Source organism: Centroberyx gerrardi, chromosome 13, assembly GCF_048128805.1.
Source record: "Centroberyx gerrardi isolate f3 chromosome 13, fCenGer3.hap1.cur.20231027, whole genome shotgun sequence".
NCBI classification, from domain to species: Eukaryota; Metazoa; Chordata; class Actinopteri; order Beryciformes; family Berycidae; genus Centroberyx; species Centroberyx gerrardi.
The window spans coordinates 26,602,602-26,625,125 of NC_136009.1; the positions used below are offsets into that span (position 1 = coordinate 26,602,602).

The window sequence follows — 22,524 nt, forward strand, 5'->3', positions numbered from 1 at the left end:
GGCTCTTTGTTCAGTGAAGGAAGATGATGGGAGATGATCACTGGGTCACTAGACACTGAAAGCTCTGCATGCAGCTGCATACAGGTCTGCAGGAGTCGGTCCACTCATCAAATACATGTATAGAAACCACAAGCTGCAATCTAATGGCATCTAAAACTACAGAGGGAGAAATTTCCCTCTTAATTTTGCAATTGAAGGACTTCTTTTCAAATGCTACATGGATCAATTTAAAGAAAAAATCATCAGTATTTCAGAAAGAGTTATATCCTTGACAATGTTAGGTGTTTTAAAAGCAAATATCTTGAGAAATGCCTTAATTTTCACGTCATTTCAAATCATTTACTTGAGTAAAAGTAGCAATACCATAATGGAAAAATACTTAAATAAAAGTACAAGTTTTGCCCTCAAAATTTTACTTATACTTAAAAGTATATAAGTATTAGCAGTAAAATGTACTTTATCAAAAGTAGAAGTACTCATTCTGAAGAACGGTCCCTTTCAGAGTGTTAAATTATTGAAGCATTAACCTGTAATTAATATTTTAATGTTCTAGGCCTTAACTGCTCCATATACTGTTGGGGAGTTTACATATTTTAGGAGCTTAACGAATGTTTTGTGTGTAAAACCTTATTCTGCAAAGTAACTAGTAACTCCAGCTGTCAGATAAATGTAGTGGAGGATAAAGTACAAGATTTCCCTCTGAAATGTAGTGGAGGAAAAGTAGAAAGTCTCACAAAATGGAAATACTCAAATAAAGTATCAGTACTTCAAAATTATACGTAAGTACAGTACTTGAGTAAATGTACTTAGGATACTTTCCACCACTGCCTAACTGACAGCAGCAGTCCCATTTCTTCACCAGAACCTGATAAATAATCACCAACACATCATTTCATAACTGTCATCACAATAAATGCTTTATTACTCGGTGACAGGACACTCGTATCACACCGCCAGCACACTGAAACAATGTTAATGTTGCATACAGGGTTCACAGACATCCTCCATAACAACAACAACAACAGCACCTAGTCTGAAGAGTTTGGGGCGAATTAATTATCACTTTAAGATGCCAAACACAAAGCTCAGGGTGGATACGAATGGCAAAAGTGACAACACAACACACACACTCACACACACTTAGCAGGTGACAGGACACACACGGCCAGCTCGTCCTAACGCCTTGTACAAAACAAAACTTTAGGTCCTACTTTCTCGTAATGTTTCATTCCAAAAAGGCTTGAACATCATGAGCAAGATGGTAGACGCTTTCCCTTTGCATGATAGACTTTTTTATCAAGCTACACAATCCACGGACACTAAAGTATCCGTGTTTACGCCGAACAAGGCTTCAAATTAATTGCACCCTGGCACGTGTTTCCTCTTTAGAAGCAGCTTTTGGGCTTACATTAAATATGGGACTCAAAGTGCTGTAGAAAATAATAAAAATAACGAGAGCTAGACATAAAACGCAATGCTTCACGGTGTTGACGTAGCATAGATGCTAGGTTAGCCAGCTAGCTTAAAAAAAATGTAGATATAGCTCTTTATCTTCGGGGCTAAAACTTAACTTGAATACTTCTACATCAGTAGTGTTCAGGAGTGTTTCTATTAATTTCATAATTTGGTTGGAGAACTAGAAAATACAAAGTTATATCACAATATTTCACTGAGATAGCTGGCTAGCTTTTTGAGGCTACTTGAAGAGTTCTATTCCAAACCACTATCCATTTTGGAAATACTCAATATCATCAATCAATATCTCTAAAATATAGAGGACCCATTCTAAAAAATGTCATCATTTTGCCAAACAGGTTAGTTAAATTACCTATTATCCTTAAAAAACTACCATAATTTGTTTTAAATCAATCGTCGATCGAGCGATCGTTTTGTGAAGACGAGTTGTCGCAGTGTTTATTTTCATGTTGGAAAGAAACTCTCTGGTGTGTCGTGGCGTGGCGTGGCGTGGCGTGGCGCGGCTCGGTCGGTTCAGATGGCGTCGGCGGCTTTGGGTCGGACCCGGCTCACATGCTCCAGCCGGCCGGAGTCGGAGACGTCGTAGCTGGTCTTGTACTTGGCCAGGATCTTCATCAGCGGACGGAGCTTCAGCCACCACTGCTCCTTAGGGATCCTGTGGCTGGGGAGAGAGACACAAAAAAGAAGATTTATAGGTAAAAATCCACCTGTCTTATCGGCGTAAATCACAAAGTTGGGGCTGCAGCAGAGAGGAGCGTCTATCCCTGCAAATTCAGACAAGTGCTGCCAACTTTTTTTTCAAGGAAAGTAGCTATTGGTTGCTGAAAAAGTCGCTAGTCGCCAGATGACATCATACTCTAATTTGCATAATCAATATATAACCTATAGTCTCCAGTGTGGAAAGCACTGTGATCATCAGACCTCTCTGGACTGGACAAGCAAGTAGCGCAAATTGGCATCGGTCGTGCCAATTTATCGCCAAATGCTTTGGGATTCAACACATTAGCGCCGTTCCCCATTGTAAGAAAAAGTCGCCAGATTTGTCGCTAGTCGCTTTTGAGAAATAAATTCGTCAGGGGGGGTCTGAAAAGTCGCTGAAGTCGTCAAGTCGGCAACAAGATGCCGTAGATTCACCGTATTTGCCCAAATGAAATTCTGGTGGGGAATCTTCTCCGCCCGCAGGAGGTGACAAATCAAAACCCCCACCAGCCATTATAAAGAAAAACATTAGTTTACTGACGTCACGTTACATGATTTCTAGGTTTTGGGTCTTCAGTTACCTCCCTCTGCCATTCGGGGGCGCCAACGTGCAAAGTTGTCTAGCGCCGCTTTAATTTCCAGCCAACATTGAAGTTATTACTACGTTATGATACTTTATACTTTGTCAAGAATAAATGTAAGATTTTGTCAATAACCACTGATTAATGTGACTAGACTGACTATTTATAACCTCCTCCTCTTCTTGTCTCCTCTCCTCCTCTCCTTTCCTCTCCTCCTCCTCTCTCCTCTCCTCCTCTCCTCTCCTCTCCTTTCCTCTCCTATTCTCCTCCTCGTCTCCTCTCTCCTCTCCTTGTCTCCTGTCCTCTCTCCTCTCCTCTCTTCTCCTTGTCTCCTCTCCTCCTCTCCTCTCCTTTCGTCTCCTCATCTCCTCTCCTCCTCTCCTCTCCTTGTCTCCTCTCCTTTCGTCTCCTCTCCTCCTCTCCTCTCCTTGTCTCCTGTCCTCTCTCCTCTCCTCTCTTCTCCTTGTCTCCTCTCCTCCTCTCCTCTCCTTTCATCTCCTCATCTCCTCCTCTCCTCTCCCCTCTCCTCTCCTCTCCTTGTCTCCTCTCCTCCTTTCCTCTCCTTGTCTCCTCTCCTCCTCTCCTCTCGGGACACACAAACACACAATCCACTCTCCAATTATAGTAGTGGGATAATAATCAATATGGAGCTGTCTTTGCTTTGCTTAAGCAAGATTAAGACTAAAATAGGTTTGGCCCATTGTAGCTTGAAGTGTGTTTTGGAGCACTTGTATAGAAAACTTTACTGTTCTTTCTCTTTTATGTGACTATTTTATACATTCTTTTATCTTGCTCCTTCTTTTACATGACTTTGACTCTACAGTATTTTTTCTCCATGGGACTAACCTGGTTAAATTCAATTAAAAATCAGTTTGCCTCAATACATTTCAGCCACGACTTTCTTGGATTTAACCCTCAATGTAATGTAAGGGACGTTTATTTTTTTTTTAGTTATATTTCATTATACAGGATGAGAAACATCACTGAGGCCAAAATGTCCAAAGTCCTGTTTGTGTGAGAAACTGTGGTGTTTGTAGTTAGTAAAGATTATAGATCTAAACTATCACATAATAAGCACAAGAGAAGGTTAACAGGTTCTCTAGCAAAGTGCTAATGTCTTGCAGTTGCCTTGTTAAAGTATCCAGCAGTTTCAGGGTTGTGTGCCTGTGTTGAAAATAGCAATTTTCTACCAAACAGATTGATTATATGAATCCTTCCAATTGTTGCTGTGAAATTGTTTTTTAAGTCACAGTGGAAAAAACAGCCTGTCTGTCTCGGCTTTCTAATGAATATAAATTCAAGGAGCTCGGTTGGAAAATAGATTAAATCTATCATCCGAAAGCGTGTGCAGACTTTCATCTAAAACATTTTTTTTTTTTTTCTTACACAAAGTCGGTCTCGTCTCGGAGCTGCGACACCGGCTGGAACACCATGGCTCTGCGACGCATCCCCAGCAGGCAGGCCGTGTCCTCCGAGTTCGCAAACACTTTCCCTGCGTCGAACACACAAGGAAGTGTTTACAGACCACAGCCAAGGCACACACACACACACACACACTCTCATACACACAGTTCCTGCACAGCTTCAGATCCAAAATCCAAAACTGTTTCCACACCTGAATTTCTTGATTTGAAGCTTTTGGTTGCTGGTCAGTAGGATTTATGCCACTGATCATCTTGCTCCTACTAACTACATCATATCATGCTGTGGATTATTCTTCATAGAGCTGGGTCGATGTGGTTAAAATCAATATCACCATCACGATATCACTTACGCATGCAAAATCACGTTAAATAATCAAATTCATTTTCATCCCACTGAACCAAATAGTTAGGTTAGGTTTGATGTCAAACAAAACCGACATTTTCAAATAATATTCCTTAAAATGTTTCATACCTCATTTTTAAAATAAAATGTGCTTGTTATCATCAATTTAGACGGCAGGATTGTGCGTCACGATATCCCAAAATCACCATATCATCACAATGATTGTACTGAAAGACGATAAACGATAATATTGAATCATCGCCCAGCCCTAATTCTTCACAGCAATAATAAAATAGTCTGATAGTCAGAATATGTGAAGGCTGTAAAACCACAGCAACATTTCCCCAAACTTTTCTGTTCAATTTCAAAAGACGCTCACTCACTCACACTCCTAATGAGTTACAACAATCAGTATCCAAAAGCCAAATATGACGCCCATATCATAAAACAATAATACAGTAAAGTATTGATTTACCTCCTTTATAAGACTCCTTGAGCGTCTTTGTGATCCACTGCATGGCTTTAGCAGCAATTTTGGTGCCAAAGTTTCTATCAAACGGAGACGGAGCTCCTCCCTTTGAAGACAAAACAAAATATTGAATGTGCATTCACTCATCCTCTGATTTCAGGAGAACATTATCAATACATTCAATTCAATTCATTAGAATCAATGCAGGTTAAGGGTTTCGATCCAAGAGAAAAGGACCAAACCACCAACTACATAGTGTTCAGTCTCTGCAGCAACAGTGTGTGTCAGAGACGATGCTTTTTGTGTCCTGAAATGTCTTTAAACCAGGTTGAACCTCTGGAATATTTGAATTGATAACTGATTAAATTACAGAGCTTTCAGGTGACACACCCTCTGGCGGCCATATTGGAGGACCACAGCTCTTTTCTGACTGGGAACTGATCATTCCATCACTGATCCATCTGATTGATTTTGTGTTCAGATAATGTCAGCTAGCTAAAGTTTAAGTGTTAGCATGTTCACATTAACATCAGTGTGTTTGCTGGCTAGTTAGCTAGCTAACAGTTTGTTCAGGTTAACTGAGCTGACTCTTCTCAAGCTACAACTCAGAGTGTTTTGGAGTAGAGACTAAAGACAAGACAGTTTACTGTGTCACAGTAACCAAATCCACCTTATCACACTATTTACTTTTACTGAGAGCGTTACTGAATGGATCTACAGCCACACCACAACAAGCTGACTCAGCAGTTTCTCTGTGTCTAGCCTGGTTGTAAAATAATGTTAGATATTATTTCTGGACCTTCAGATCCAGATGTTGTCGTTGTAGGAGATTTCCGATGCACCTGCAAAGCCTCTATAAATGAATTCAGTGGAAGTGCAAATACAGCACTTCTGTGTCTTCTTCGTCTGTGTGTGTGTGTGTGTGTGTGTGTGTGTGTGTGTGTGTGTGTGTCCGACCTGCTGCATGTGACCCAGAACGTTCTTCCTGCAGTCGAACACGCCCCGCCCCTCCTCAGAGTACAGCTGGTAGATGAAGTCTGTGGTGAAGTTCTCATTGCAGCTCTCATTCCTGCAACAACACCATCACACACACACACACACACACACACACACACACACACACAACGTGACAGGAGCGACAGGTTGGCTAAGCAGGACATCTAGGAAGTCGTCATCAGGTTTCTGGTTCTATCCCACTGTGCTTGAATCTGTCCTTGTAATAATGAAACTATACTGATGCAGAGCACGCACACACACACACACACACACAATGTCACCTACACACTGTCCAAACTACTACGTCTGTCCTATTTCCACAGACCTCTGTCCTGCTGGGAGCAATTTGAACAGTGTGATGGTGCAACGGACCAAAATAGCCACAAAAGGCAGAAAAAAAATCTTAAAGGTCGTTTTTTCATCAGTGACAAATTACTTTTTTTAAATTTAATATCTATTTAACCAGCTTGGTCAATTAATAACACATTCTTAGCCTCACAAAAAGCCATTTTATTACCAGTAGAGAATAAGATTATTCAAATATTCTCATACCCTTTTTGGTGTATTTCTCCCTCCTTTCTCTTCTCTCTCTCTCTCACACACACACACACACACTTCCATGCAAAATCCCACACACCAGACCGACAGAAGGTAAAATAACACGAATATAAAATAAACTCACCTCAGCACCAAGCCTCTCTGGATGCTGGTCTTCATCTTCTGCGTCAGATGCTCCACGTTGGACTGAAGCACAGAGCGGAGCCTCACATTAACCACACACACACACACACACACACTCACACACACACACACCGGTGATGATGCCGGTTTTTTTATTTTATTATTTTCCTCCGCCTGTCTGTAACCTACATGAAGCTGATCCAGACGCAGATCACACGCTTCAGTCTCACCGCTCCCCGGGCTGGGAGGAGGAGCGGCGGGTGTGTGAGCCAGCAGGGGGCGCTCCTGCTCCTGCTGTGCTTAATTAAGCCTTAAGGTGAATTTAACACAACGTACTGAGGTGAATTTAGGTGCTGTGGGACACTTTTCACCTTTTCACCCCTCTATAACACTTCTACCCTCTACCCTAATATTCAAAAAGAATCTCAAGACATATTTGTTTAATATTGCTTTTAATTAGTCGCTGTTTTTATTGTTCTTCATTCTTGTAATTTGCTAATATTCTGCTTTAACTGTCTTTCAGGGTTTCTTTACTGTCTTATTGTTTTTCTCACTCTGTATTTTACCTCAGTTTGTCCTCTCCTCTATTTATTGTGAAGCACTCTGAGCTGTATTTTATGTACGAAGGGTGCTATGAAAAAAAAAAGTTTATTATTATTATAACTTTTTTTTAACGTTTAAATTTTGAGTATTTGCCCGATGTTTCTGGAATCTTCAAAATGTCATAAGGAGGAAAAATATCTCATTCCTTCCAGATATGATGAAATATTTTCTCAACACTGATCCAAAACTTTTTTTATCTAACAATTTTTAGCAAAACAGTTTGATGATATGCATCCCCTACTTCTTAAAAAACGTGATATGTATACAGTATGTTTTCCACACATTGTTAACTCTCAGTTAAGAGGTTTTACCTTGATAATGTCTACCAATAATGTCTAATAGTGTAATAATAATAAAAATACATTTTATTTTAAGCGGCTTTCATAATACCCGAGGACACTGTACAGTCATGCACAAAATTAAAAATATTAAAAGTGCAATAAAAACTAAAAAAAACAGACAAAACAAAACAGCAGCAAAACAATGATAAGTAAAGCATAAAGCTCAGAGTTTCGAAAACAGGAGGAAGGCTAGTTTGAAAAGAAAAGTTTTAAGACTTAAATGAAGTAAGAAATCTTCTTCCAAACCACTAAATCAAATGTAATCATTATTCATCTCAGTGTTAATTGCATCCATTTGACCGGTCTGTCCATCAGGGTGGCAGCGTGTGTGTCTTATAGAGACGACAACATAAACACTCTGACAGCCTCGACGTCTCTAATCACCCCGACATGATCTGTCTGTCTGTCTGGGATGAGCGATGCGGCTCTGAGTTATTAATAAGCTGTAATCTGGGTCACCTGGACGCTGCTGAACTAGTGCGTCCCGTCTGACAGAGGAGCGGCAGGCAGGAAGGATCACAGCTAACATGAACCTGGACCTGGACTGATGTGTGTGATCTCTGTCTTACTGAGCCACGGCAAACTCTGAAAAGAGATGCCGGTGCCAAGGTTAAATTAAGATTATGAGATATTAATAAAGTCATTTATGTTGAGAGCGTTCTTCATGATGCTGCATAAGGGATGATGTACAGTGAATAAGCCCAGACAGGGAGATTAAGGGTCTCCATCGGCCTGAAGAGGCTGATTTTGATTTATTACACAGCTTGGTTGCATAATCTATTCTGCCACAAGGTGGCGCCAGTTAATCTGATTAGAAATCAACTAAATGAACCGGATTTATTGACTGTGGAGAGATATGATGAGGTGTGAAGCAGCTCCAGTACTGAAGCTTTCTTTAATCCTGCGGCTGTTTCTTTAATCACCTTACCTGTGTTGCATTATCTTTGAAATCTCTCTTCATAACATACTTGTTTATAACAGTGTTTTAATATATATAATATAATTATAATAATATATATAATAGTGATATTGTAGCCTCTCCTTTGTCAACCTTTTTTGTGCTGAGTACTTTTAAGTTGCTGTTCGTTTTATTCTCATTCCATTTTTACCGTCATTTGTTTTATTCCTGTAAAGCACTTTGTAACTTGTGTTAAGAAAATATGGCGAGGTACTTTGGATAACAGCAATCCACCAAATTGCATATTTCTATTTAATTTATGTAACCTTCATTTAAGCAGGTAAGTCTCATTGAGATTAAACATCTCTTTTATGTGTGATAGCAGTAAACTGTTAAAGCTTTACAATTACCAATACACATTCAAGGACAGTTCCAGTGTGATCGGAGTTGTTGCTCATTTCCTGCATTCCCTTACTGTTTTATATCACTGCAGTTTTCCAGTTCTTTCATCACATTAAGAGATAATTGATATTTTTCCTTCATCTTAGTTATTTTTCTTCTTCTTAAATATTTTGAAATAAATGCTGAATGCGCTGAATGTGACACAATAACATGAAACAGTGAACAGAACTTCTTTCAAACTGTAAAAGTTTACAGCCTGATATTATTATATTATATATTATTACTTTGCAAAGCGTGATTGTCTGCTTCTCGTTCACAGCGATGGATCACCTTTGCCGACTGAATTAGCAGTCTCCAGTTGTTTTCTTTGCTGTTTGGAATTGACTGGGAGTGAACGAGCCCGACAGGTTTGGCAAAACTGATTTAAAAATACTTTAAATCGAGGCGCCTGCATGTAAAAACTCTCAGAATTAACATTAAAGTGACGGAAAATGTAATAAATGAGCCAAAATTCGAACACACTGGAATTTAAAGACGTTATTGAGTTATTATAAAGTTATTTCTGCTGTCAGCTGACTGTCTCTGACCTGCAGGTCCCGGATGTCGAACGGCTCTTCGTAGATGTAGACGGCGTCGGCTCCGGCCGCCAGCCCCCCCACGCTGGCCAGGTAGCCACAGTAGCCGCCCATCGTCTCAATGATGAACACCCGCCGCTTGGTGCCGCTGGCCGACTGCTTGATGCGGTCACATGTCTGAATCACACACACACACACACACACACACACACACACACAGATATACCAGGGGTCGCCATACGCACACATACAGGAATAAACACAGTCGCACACACACACACACACACATCCATACTGTTATTAAACTAGCAAAATGGCAGATTTGATCGAAAATACAACAAAGCATGCAACTGCAAACGATGTTCTTTAGTAAAACTACATAACAAAATACTGAGTACATGCATTTAAACATGCTGCCGTCAGTATCTGTTACAGTCCATGCTACAAGCCGACCTGGGTCAAATAATTCTGAGTGCTTGTTTTAACCGACTTGGTGTACCAGGTGGGCGGGGTTTACCAGATCAGGACAGCACAGATCGTCTCAGGCAAGTTGTCAGCAATTCTCAAATCCGTTCAAATACTTTTTAAAACTTTCTGGCTTTCATTGTATTGTTCTATAGGTGGCAGACCGCACCCGTCCTGTACCGGAAGTATTTCATCCAGATCTGGTTGCACAAGTCACACTCATGCATCTTCAAGCACAAACAGCATCACAGTTTACCAGAGAGGGTTTCACACACAGCTGCTTCCACAACACCAAACCAGGAAACCATTAATACAGCATCACTAATACAAGGGGGAAATGTAAGTGTGTTGTCAGATGATTTTGCTTCCAATGTCTGATCATATTTCTCTTCCACACTGGTTTCAGTAGATCACTAGACTGATTCAAAATTATTTCGGCCTCCTCGTACTCTAGGTCAGTGGTTCTCAACGTGGGGTCCGGGGACCACCAGGGGTCCTTGAGGGGGTTCCAGGTTCACTTCAATTTACGAGAAGTTAACACAGTTAGAGAATGTAGAACAATGTTTTGATCATAGTTTCACTGTTATCTCTCTACCTACAATACAGATTCTGGACAAAATCATATCTAACAATAAAAATATTCTCAGATTTGGGTCAAATGGTCATCAAATGGGGGTCTGTGGCTCTAATGTGGACTAAATTAGGGGTCCTTGATATGAAAAGGGTTGAGAAGGCGTGCTGTAGGTTAACCGTCTCACTTATCTTCCAAATTCATCACAGCATGTTCTTATCTTTTCACTTTTTTAACCTTTATTAATTTATCCAGGGAAGATTTGCTGGGCATTATCACATTCACTTACACACACTTACACACATTCAGACACGTCTACTTTCACTCCTGCTTATCCACTGGATCACTGTAACCTAGCTGCACCCCAAACTGTCATCATGGCCCCGTTAAAAGCCAGCTGCCACTGTAGATTATCTCAAACTGTTATTATTTCCCTGCTAATCTTTTTCTGTTGTTCAGACGCTCGCTGTGTCTTCGCTCTTACCTCCACGATGGCGTTGAGCGAGGTGTCGGCGCCGATACTGAGGTCGGTGCCGCAAACATTGTTACTAATGGTGGCGGGCAGCATGCACATGGGGATGCAGAACTCCTCGTAGTCGGCCCGGGCCTCGTACAGCTGCAGCAGACACTCGAAGGCCTGGTGGAGCCGGCCGTGACATGGGGTTAGACCGGCAGGGGGCGCACTACATTCAGACTGACGCTGCACTATACCTGGGTGTGTTGTAACTTGTGTGGGAGACTACAGTGTGATGGAGGCTGGTGTCGCCTGCTGGGTGGCTCTCTCCGTGTGACGGGGGGGGGCTTCGGCTTTCTCATTGGCAGAGAGGAGACGGGACAGAGGGAGGGGCGGGGGGAGGGGGAAGGGGGGGGGGGGGGGGGTCATCCTGTCTGACATGTAACGGCGTTGACGCGACAAGAGGAAGACTGAAGTGGCGGCAGGAGGAGTCGGGATGCAGCCGGGGCCACGTTTCCTTTTTCGTCCAAGAGATGAACGGAGTTATTTATCAGGCGTGCAGACAGCAGCGGGCAGAGCAAGATGGAGGACCTGGCCTGGTTCAACACAACAATATGCCTCAAATATAGACTATTATACATGATGCTGGACATGCTCCCTGTTGTGAAAACTAGAATACTTTAAGGTTTAATGAACACTAAGACAATGAATTGAAAGAAAATTCTGTCAAAACTCTCCTCCTAATTTGAATTTCCTCTCCTTTTCTTCAGGGTAGAGACACATCAGTTTGTGCTACATTTGAAAAGAATCTGATGATGAATATGAAAACAAATCCACTTGATGACTACGTGAAAATATGTTTGCTGAAGGATGCTGAAAAACCATCTTACACAGCTTGAAAGCTCGTCTCATCTTGACTGTCTCTGCACCATGTGGGAGGAGAAGGAAGGTGTGAAGTGTGCTGAACCAGGCCGCGGCCCGGGTCATCTGCTGTTTACCAAACACACACACACAGGCGGGCTGCGACGCGCCCCGGGCGGGCCGCGCGCCAAAACATGCCACAACACGTCACTGCATGCCTCGACACTCACCTGGGACGTCCGCTGAGCAGCTCGCCTCCCCACACTGACCAGCAGCAACAACAAGAGCTTTTCTATCTGCTGTGATGCTCTGTGTGTGTGAACCTGCTTATCGCCTCTACGGCTAATTCTGAGACGTTGTTTTCACCGTGGAAAATGCTTCACACCGCACCTGACGGCTTGTTAAGCTTCTCAGTCAAAGTGTGTGAGTGTGTGAGATAAAAATATAGATAAAAAGAATAAAAATAGGAATAAAGGAGTGATCCTGGGTCAGCATGTAGAGTAATCTAGATAGATGAATGAAATGTATTGTACTTTATAATGTGAAAAAATGTATCTTTTAGGGCCCAGTCAAACATTTTGTTGATTATCTGTGTAGATGTTTCTTTAACTACACTAAAACAGCTTATACCCTTATAACCATTCAGTGACTATTCACTTATAATAACAATAACAATAATTCATTATTATTATTTGTCAATATCGTGCAGCTCTACTCTCAGTTTACTTTTTCCAGTCGTAACTGTGTTCTGCTTGTGAATGTCAGGAAGCGAGCTGTCGGTCAGCGAAGCCCCAAAATCTGACTGGCTGGGCGGTGTGTGTGTGTGTGTGTGACTTCCAACCACACACACACACACACTGTCTAACCCAGCCACACTTACATCAGTAATGGCATTCAGAGCGGTGTCTGCGCCAATGCTGAGGTCTGAACCGGGGATATTGTTGGAGACGGTGGCCGGCACCATGACCATCGGCACACACAACTCGCTATATTTGTCCCGCGCAGCAGAAAGTTCCAGTATTCCCAGGTAGGCCTGCAGGGGGGAGGAGCCAGCGTCTTACACAGTATAAACCTTATACAGAGGAAGGGGGAGGGGCCAGGATCTGATACAGAATGATGATGTAGAGGGTAAAGAAAAAGGAGATAGACGATGGGTGGGAGGGGCTTAGTGATGGGCATGGCTATGGTCTTAAAGAGGACAGTCTGTGGGGAGTCCAGAGAAAGGACAGACAGGGTGTGGGAGGAGTCTACAGGTGGGAGGAGCCAATGGGGAGGAGCCAGACACAGACAGGAAATAGATATTGTAGACAGGGATGGAGACATAGTTCACTTTCAGGTCAAGCTGCAAAAGTCAAAAATCACTGTATACTTGAAAATCTACATTGAAATTTTATTTTTGGATCGAATTTTATATTGGAGCTTCTAGTTACGGGAAAATCTCTCTAACGTCTACTTAGGGTTAAGGTTACTTTTATGATTATAATCAACTTTTTAGATGAAAGTCACGTCCTGGTTTTGCAGCTTGGCCCAAAAGTAACGATCGAACGGGGACAGACAGTGGGAGAGAGCCGTGATATTATGAAATTATAAAAGCCTATATTGTGATTTTAGTTATGGAGAAGTAAATGCATGTTTTGCGAAATTAAATGTCAAATGAAATCTTGTGAAATGAGGTAAATGAATGAAAATGAAATGGGCTGGACTGCGTTAAGTAACAATACATTGTGAAACGAAGCAGAAATTATTTCAACACAAGACAATACAAAGTCATGTAAAAGTAAAAATAAGGCTGAACAATAAGGTACAATAAGGATAAGCTACCACAATAGATTCATTTAGATTTATCTTTTACGATTACTCAAGCATTCTCCTTTTCTACAACTATCAGCAAGTTTTCTTAACGATAAAACACGTTCAGAAAAAAAATATTCACACGTCACATCGCATTTCGATTCAAAATGATGGTGAAAGAAATAAAAAGGTTGAGCAAACTTATGGCTCACAGCCGAGGCTAACTGGGCTTTTCAAAATGATAAAACACGTTCAAAAGATTATATATTATGGAGTTATGATATAATACTGACATTATGCTCAATGATAACTTCAAGTTACGTACCTCGAATCCACCAATGACCAGCAGAGCGTTGATGTTATGGATCCTCATCTGCTCAGCAATCTTATCCAGATGTTTGGCTGGAAGAGTTCTGGCAGATTTAAAGTGAATAAATGAGTGAACAGGTGAACACTCATCCAGTTAACTCATCACTTATATTTTACATTTTACATTCTAGGCATTTAGCTGATACTTTTGTCCAGAGTGACTTAAGAGTGCAAGCAACTATAGAATAAGCTTAAATTCCTAGATTGTCAACACTTACGGCTGGGCGAAATTCAATATTATCATTTTGGGATATTGTGACACACAATTCTGCTGTCTAAACTGATGATAACATGCAAATTTTATTTAATTGGTATGAGTTTTTCTAGTGCAAGCTTTGCAGCTAGCTTACCTTTTTGTCCCTAGCAGGGACCCTCCCTGCCCAGTCCAACCACCCACATCTCCCCATTTGATCTCCTTGATCTGTCGGGACACAAAGACAAAACCAAAGAGATGTTACAATTATTCTCTTTTTCCTCCATTTTTTTTCAAAAACTGATTTCTTCACTTGGGACACGTGTGAAGAACTTCTAACAGGTCGCTCAATAGAAAAAAAAAGTTTTACTTAAGAGTTCTGCAGGGATACATGCAATAAAACACCAAAAGATTTGTGGGGATTTCAATAAAATCAATAATCAGCAGAACCAAGGCACTCTTCACGTTTAAATAAAAATGCCTTCATCACTCTGGCATTGAAGGGTTGCATTCCATACATTCATTTTGGAACATTTTCGCATCATCAGTCAATTAAAAACAGATGATTCTACCCTTAAAAAAGTGTTAAGATAACTGCTAGCTTTAACAGTAATACATAATGTGCTTCACTTTCATGCCAGCAAGCTTTTTGGAAGAGTAGGGGGCAAATTTCGGAAAACAAACTGTTGCATTTCACATTTAAATTTTCTTAAAGCGCCTTCATCAGGGAGTGTGACACATTAACTGTTAAATCCTCTTTATATTACCTAGTATCCAAGCTCGTCTCTGTACTCATGAAAAGAGATAGATCAGTGCTGGAACATGCAAAAAGTCAAAAAGGGCTATTCTGAAAAAATAATACAAAGGCACACTTTTTGCAGTGAAAAATATTTAAAAGCCTTTATTGCATTAGTTTACCACAGATGCGTTTCAGCCTACATGCCTTCATCAGGGTGCACAGAACAGAGAATGGCCCTTTTTTTTTTTACATTTTTACATTTCACATGTTCCGGCACTAAAGGTCATGATCTATCTCTCTTCGTGATCCAACTCCCTGGTTTCAAAGAGCAACCTTTTGACACCAGCAACTTTTTATGGACAGTGTAGCGCTGTTTGTATCTTCTCTTCTGTATCGTCAGCTGGTCACCGCTGCCCGGCTACATTTGACCAGCAGGTCTTAATTATATCAGTGTCCTACTTATTGAGGAATTAGCCAAGGATCACGGCTTCACTTTTCAATCACGTCTAATCCCTCTGTGTGCCAGCTCGCCTTGTGGCTTCAACGCTATCAACAGGTTGTTGCTGCAGGCCTGAAAACATGTAGGTGTGTGTGTGTGTGTGTGTGTGTGTGTGTGTGTGCATGTGCATGGGAGGCAGTCATGCATGCGACAGAGTATGAGCGAGTGAAAGACTGTGTGTGTGTGTGCCTGCTGTGGGAGTGGAGTAATGGGCTTACAGTAAGCAGCAGTGTTTATCTGGACACACTTGGTGTTATCGCTGCAGCCGGGTGGAAGGTGACTCCACCGCCACTTCCTGGTCCTTGGCTTCGCTCGCTAGCGTCACCGTGACCTCCGAGGAATGCGGCTCGCCCCGAGGTTCACCTTCGCTCTCAGTAATGAGCGCTGATAGTTTGCTCAGCAGCTCAGATTCAAGTTCACCGTTACATTTAAGGGCTCAAACTCCTGGATCACTGAGGAATGCGCGGGCCGAAGCCGCAGCAGCCAGACAGCAGAGGCAGTAAATACCACAGGTGATACAGAGGTGCTGGGTAAAGAAATCACGAGCCAGAACGGCTTGACCAATCACGTGTGGAGATACGTCGACTTGTCAGCGGTGTCATGTACAGGTGAATGTAAGCACAGAGAGCTGAAGTGTACTCAGCATGACTGTAATGTTTATTCAAGTCATGCAGACTTCTCAAAGGTCGCTGCACTTGAGTTCTCTGCATTATCGCATAGAGAAAGGATAAAATTAGCACTACTATCATTATGAAATGATTGGCACGTTGCTCATTTGATAAAGCAATTAAAGAGTTGACTGATTGAAGCAAAGGGCAGAAATTGAAAGATGCACAATGACATTTTTTTGGAAATTTTCTGGGATAAATTGGTGATCACAGTGGGGCAAAACAAGTCCCCTGGAATCAAAAGTTTCATGTTTCAACGGCGCACAAGCAAAAACTCGTAGATTTGGTGCAGATAATACACACTTCATGGGTCAAATGTATAATAGAAACAAATAAGCTGCTCTATATCGTTAAGATCCAGTGTAGTCATTGCAGAGGTCCTCCTTCATGCATTTCTCCTGCACCTGTCCTGCATTAGTACTGCAGAAACTTCTTATATCGTAAATAATAATTAGTATATTGTACAACAAAACTCTAATATCTCTCCATCAGCTAGTAATGAGATCGTTCCTTGGTGCTTCTATAAAAGAGAGCAAAAAGAGCACCAGGAAAGAGAGCAGAACCAAGCGGGACTTTGGGCTCCGTCTGTACACACAGCTGTATATAAAGGAAGTTAAACTCGTCACCTGTCCCTTGTAGAATCCCTCGAAGCCGTCGTTGACAGCGAACATCTTGTGGCCCTCGGTGATTCCCACTCTGACGGCAGAACGCACCGCGGCGTTCATGCCGGCCGCCGGGGCGCCGACGTTCATCACCGCCACGTTGAAGGAGCTCTGGGGGCGACAGGGGGGAGCGGTCACACACACACACACACACACATATATATAGTGTATATATACTCATAAACACACACTACTGTACACATACTGGAGAAAGCAAAGCCCGGCACTTGCTTGTGGCCATATTTGCAGCCTCATGGCCAAAAGCTTTGATGGATTTGAAAATATCTAGATTTGAAACCACACATTCCATGAGTTATTAGCCTGTTTAAGTTTTAGCATTAGGCTTGAGTCTTATGATGCTAAGTTTCAATAAGACGATTCGTTAGCTACTTTTAGAGGCAGTGAAGAAGGGCAGTGTGGCCTGTAGCAGGGATGAGGATGGGCAAATAGGACAGAAACTCCCTGCAGATATAATGTAGTGATCTGTAAACAATTCAACTGTCCTGAAAAAAGGCTGCTGCACAGCCAAAGCCTCGACGCATCATGAATAATTTATTTAAACCAAGATTTCGGCATAAAATGTCTTTATGTGTTGAGGCGTTGGTTTAAATAAATGATAGCTGCATCGAGGCTGTGAGTGAGCAGCGTCCTTTTTTTCAAGATTCACGATAGTTTTTTTAGTCTTCCATGGTCAGCACCTCGGCAATATTGGAGTGTATTTTCTTTTTTCTTTTTTAAACTACTCATTTAAAATAATTGTTGCCTATAACTGTCCATCTCCACTGCCTCAAAATGCCACCCATGTCTCATTAACCGCTGAAGAGCCTCAGAGCCTCAGAGCAAAACACAGCAGCAGGCAAAGATCGCCTTGCATGCAAAAAGCCACATGCAAAACAGCAAGTGGATTAAGTCAGTTTGATGACAACTACTGAACGTTTTAACAGTCGTATCTAAACAATTCACAGAGTATCCAAAGTTTTCTTGCTATTTGCACTGAAATGATCCAGTCTGTTGTACAGCGAGTTGCAGGGTCTTAAAAAAAAGATTTTAAAGTATTTCTTCTAACGTTCTGCAAGGCTGGATTATGAATAACAACATAAATATTATGATCCAACAACAGCAGCAGAGGAGAAACTATGACAATGTGTAGAAACCCAAAATGGATAAGCGCCCAACTCTCTCATTTGCCCAAAACTCTCCCCTTTTACATGGTTTCTGCTGGATTTATGGTTTTATTTTCCATAAATTCCAGACTTTTGAAGACTTTTCCAGGCCTTCAATTCTTGAGTACATTTGAAAACTGTAATCATGTTAAATATGATATGTATGCTGGTAATATGACAATATATCAACTAGAACACATGACTTTATAGATGAAGATTATGCTCCCAAACTACAGATATCACCTAATGTAACTTGGCAGTGGGTTTATAGCTACATTAACTGTTAAATCATATGCGTATCGGCACTGCACAAAACATTTTTCTGCACCTTTCCAAACCTTTGTGTGCAATTCCCACATCTTGGGATTGGTACATTTATTTCCCATACTTCTCAAGACTTTCCAAACCTCTCTTTTAACATTTGCAGCCAATCAACATTGTTTTCAGCACAGAGAGAGAGAGAGCGGTGTGTTTCCATTTTGCGTGATAAATAAGCACAGACACTTTTGGCCACAGACTGGACTCTCTGCTGTAAGGAGTGTACTTCAGGTCCAGGTGAAGCAGATCACAGCGGAGGTTGTGATCGTCCTTGACAGCGGAGCTTCTATGCGAGCCTCACTGCAGCGCTGACGCACTTTACACTTCTACTGCTAAGCAGAGCCATGAGGAAATAAGCAATGAGGGGCAGAGCGACGGGGATCAAGCGCGGACACTGTCGTTTTGTGGCACTCTTATCATACAAAAACATCCGATTTTTTTCTTTTTTCTCTGTAAAAATACTGTTATTATACAAACAGACCAGATTTTTCATTGTTTTCTCTGTTAAAATACTGTTATCATACAAACAGATCAAATTTTTTACTTTTTTCTCTGTAAAAAATTGCCTTATAGCAAATTAGTCCTGTTACAAGCCTTGACTACTGAAAATATCAAATCAGATACCAGTGGCATTCTAGCACAGGTTGTCACCAAGTCCAAATCCTAAGCAAAAAACAAAAGTCTAGTTATATTTTTAAATACAAAAAATTAATTTCACTATAGCCGTAGCAAATTAGAAGCCAAAGTAAAAAAAAACAACAGATCAATATTGTTCTAAGCTACTTGCTGAAAAGCTCGTCCGCTCTGTTAACTAGGAAGCTGCAGCGCTTTTTCTCATCACATACATTAAACTGCTCCTCGTCCTCCGCCTCTCCCTCAGGACGGAGTCACAGAAAAACACTCTGTTAGTGTCACAAAAAGACCTCAGCACCCTCAGTCCCCCACGATGCACCTGAACCAGGAAGTACCTTATCCTAACGTACAAATCTCAGAACCGCTGGAGGAAAGACACACATATTAGAACCGTGAACAGTGAGAAGTTTGTTTGAAAAGCACTTTGTGACTCTGTTTTGAAAAGTGCTATACAAGTGAAGATAATTAAGAGTATTATTATAATACTGTAAAGTGTATTTTGAGTGATTTTGAGGTTTTCAGGATACTTACATTTGGAATCTCAGAGTCGGACTTGCGGTAGGAGAGCAGTCTGTACGTGCTCAGGTTGTTTTCAAAGCTCCTGCAGATCACACATGTAAAAAAAAAATAGAGTTAAGCAACAGAAACCCCACAGTGGCTGGAGGCTCCACTGCTGCTAAAAAAGCTTTTAGACTCCCAACAACAAATCAATGCAAATCCAATTAAACATGGCTGCACTGCCAAATAACTGAAAGGAGAAGAGCTATGGGGAATCTGTGCCAAAAAAAAACCCCTGTGCATCATCCAGGACTCAAACTGTTGAAGGTAAATGACACATTGTAGCTCTTTTATGGATCATTTCTACCTTTTAAACTTGTTTCCGCTACAGGAGACAATAAACTCAATCAAATCTAATATTTAAAAGGTACATTTAACATTTCAGAAACATTTCCTAAGCGGTATTAAAATAGTAGGGTTAAAAAAATAAAAATACCCGCCACGCAGCCTCACTGCCTCGTCAAACTTCTTCTCGTCCATGGCCTTCTGCACTTCTTGGGTCTAATAATAACAAAAGAAAAGAGTTTCTTTATTAAAAATAAATTTGATTGATTTTTATCTGTGTTAATGTCCTTTGCAGCTCTGTAAAACACTCTGTGACAAAACTATTTTGATAAAAGCACTTTGTGATTAAATCTGACTTGACTTGAGTAAAGTAAACATTTAACATGATCTCATTATAAAAAATAAGGTACTTGACGCTTCCTGTAGTGACTGAATCATGACTAGACTGTCGAATGTCTATGTAGACTGATATGTTTAGTCTCCTGTATGTTTTGCCCTGTATCTGCGGTCCTGTTGCCCCTGTACCATACTGTATATGTGTCAGTATGGACTGTGAAAATCTGTAAGGTGTCAAAATAAACAAACTCCTGTCCATTGCTCCTGTGTAGTTCAGTGTGTAGAGCAAGGCACCAGAGAGTCAGAGTTAGGGGTTTGATTCCCACTGGAGCCGCCCATGCTGAAAAAGTCTGCCCACATGGTACGATAAGGTGCTTTGGGTGAAAGTGTCCTCCAATGTCATACTTTAAAACATGTATTGTCCTTTCTCCTTCTCACTCTGGACTCGAAGCTGCTCAGGTCCAGAGCAGGAAAAGGTTACCGCCTCTCTGTAGTGCAGCAATGTTGTTTTCTGGGCAGGAAGCCAACGCCATCTGTACTGAACACTGTGCACTTGGGTCCCTACATAACCTCTCTCTCTCTAACACACACACACACACACACACACTCTCTTACCATCTGAACACACTCCATTAGCGGCAGGCGGACGGCCTGGTTGCCAACCAGAGACACGACGCAGGCCGGGGTGCTGGCAGACGCCTCCAGTAACGCCAGCACCGCCTCCACTCCCATACGGCTGGCCTGCAGGGGTCAAAGGTCACTGACAGGTCTCATACACAGTCACAAGATCATAAAGATTATATGAAGGTCAACGATTTCTGACTTTAGGGTGCTAGTTAGGTATGCGAGGTAGGGTGTTTTTTGCTCAGTTTGTATGACATTATAATGAGTCTCCTTGGTCCACTGGTATTCTCATTAATATTCATGTTTTTGGGCGTGGCATCAGGCAACATGGGCTGTGATTGGTTCTTGTGCAAAGTTGCTCAAAAGAAGAGAAGATGGCCATCATGATTATACATAAAGCATATGGGCAAAATTGCAAATATTCATTGCAGAGTTTATATATCATGGAGCCTGACGTGAAGTTGTGCATTTCCAAACTACAAACCAGAGGTGTGACCAAGTCAACTTTGCTCGAGTCCCAAGTCAGTCTCAAGTCTTGAGGCACAAGTCTCAAGTCTAAATGTAGAACAGCAAGTCAAGTCAGAACAAATCAAGAGTGCAGTATCAATTTAATATCTTAAAGAAAACTAAATATCTAGGACTTTTCAATGCAATATGGTTTTAATAGGATAAAAACTTGGTAAGAGCATCATGAGTTTGATTTCTATATTCAGTTTCAACTTCAATAAATTCAATCATTCCATACAAATTCAGAAAACAGAATTTAAATTCAGTCGTCTGCTGGAACAAATCTCATCACTTTCAATCTAAGTCATTTACACAAACACAAGATCTCAAGTCAAGACTTTAGAAACCTTTTCAAGTCATCAAAGTACAAGTCAGAGTCAAGTCCCAAGTCACCAGAACCCAAGTCAAGTCAAGTCTCAAGTCTTCTCTTCATGCATCAAGTCACGTCTCAAGTAATTCAAATTGTGACTCGAGTGCCCACCTCTGCTACAAACTGAGTAGTGGTTCCCAAGGCCCAAAATACCAGTTCATAACCCTAAATTAAGACCCACCATAGACAAAAAGGCTAGAAATGCAGACTTGTTTAATAATGCATCATCTCACAAGTGGAAAAAGTTGATATCCATGTTTTTCAATGAGTGACATTGTGACTTACTAGGATCCTATCGAAGGCGGAGGGCGTCCCGCCTCTCTGGACGTGACCCAGGATGGTGACCCTGGTGTCAAAACCCAGGCAGCGAACCACCAGCTACACATGGAGAGAGAGCGGGTGGAGGATGACATACAGTCAGGGTGAAAATACAACGCTTCATATCGGAAATGTATTCATAACAATGGACTATAACATCTAGATAATTCTACTAAACTACTGTTACATGAATTGGAAGGGTTTCATCCCAAAATTAGATATCCACCATTTGAACAAAGTGGCAGCTACACTTACAAAACAATTGCTGATATGAAAGTAAAACACATTTTGGAAAAACATTTAAGTTAGTAGCTACTTTAAGACCTTTATATACCAAATACTCAAACTTGGAAATATAGTGTTTTGAAATGAAACCCGTCAAATATGTTAAATACAGTATTAAAAAGCACAAATATAAGTGTCATGCATGTAAAAGAAATGCAACAACAGAAGGGGAAAACACATGCAAAACATCTCCTGTCATGCGAGAGACAAACACTGACAGATATAAAACCTTGTGACATGCAGAAGGGAAAACGGGGCGGGAATGGGGTAAAACATCTGAAAATGTCTAAAAGTTAGATGGAACCATCTAGAAGTGAAGGAGGTGGGTATTTTAGTAAAAAAAAGTTAAAAACGTGGTATGAAACAT

General features: G+C 41.2%; 1 protein-coding gene across 4 annotated transcripts in view; it reads right to left on the reverse strand.

Annotated features, from left to right (window-relative positions):
* Window positions 1–896: 896 nt before the first annotated feature.
* Window positions 897–22,524, reverse strand: part of LOC139912280 (ATP-dependent 6-phosphofructokinase, platelet type-like) — a 38,709-nt gene continuing 17,081 nt past the window's right edge. For 2 of the 4 annotated variants that reach the window (XM_071900042.2, XM_071900049.2), the window contains 14 exons: window positions 21,840–21,932; window positions 20,669–20,794; window positions 19,869–19,933; window positions 19,406–19,475; window positions 16,725–16,871; window positions 14,350–14,420; window positions 13,956–14,043; window positions 12,720–12,872; window positions 9,501–9,665; window positions 6,671–6,732; window positions 5,950–6,061; window positions 4,999–5,098; window positions 4,143–4,248; window positions 897–2,137 (listed from right to left, as the gene is read on the reverse strand). In XM_071900042.2, coding sequence (XP_071756143.1) covers window positions 1,990–2,137; window positions 4,143–4,248; window positions 4,999–5,098; window positions 5,950–6,061; window positions 6,671–6,732; window positions 9,501–9,665; window positions 12,720–12,872; window positions 13,956–14,043; window positions 14,350–14,420; window positions 16,725–16,871; window positions 19,406–19,475; window positions 19,869–19,933; window positions 20,669–20,794; window positions 21,840–21,932 — 1,506 coding nt within the window. In that variant the 3' untranslated portion in view covers window positions 897–1,989. Of the gene's footprint in view, window positions 2,138–4,142; window positions 4,249–4,998; window positions 5,099–5,949; window positions 6,062–6,670; window positions 6,733–9,500; window positions 9,666–11,008; window positions 11,162–12,719; window positions 12,873–13,955; window positions 14,044–14,349; window positions 14,421–16,724; window positions 16,872–19,405; window positions 19,476–19,868; window positions 19,934–20,668; window positions 20,795–21,839; window positions 21,933–22,524 lie in introns of all 4 variants that reach the window. The other 2 variants (XM_078287541.1, XM_078287540.1) reach the window with 2 other exon arrangements.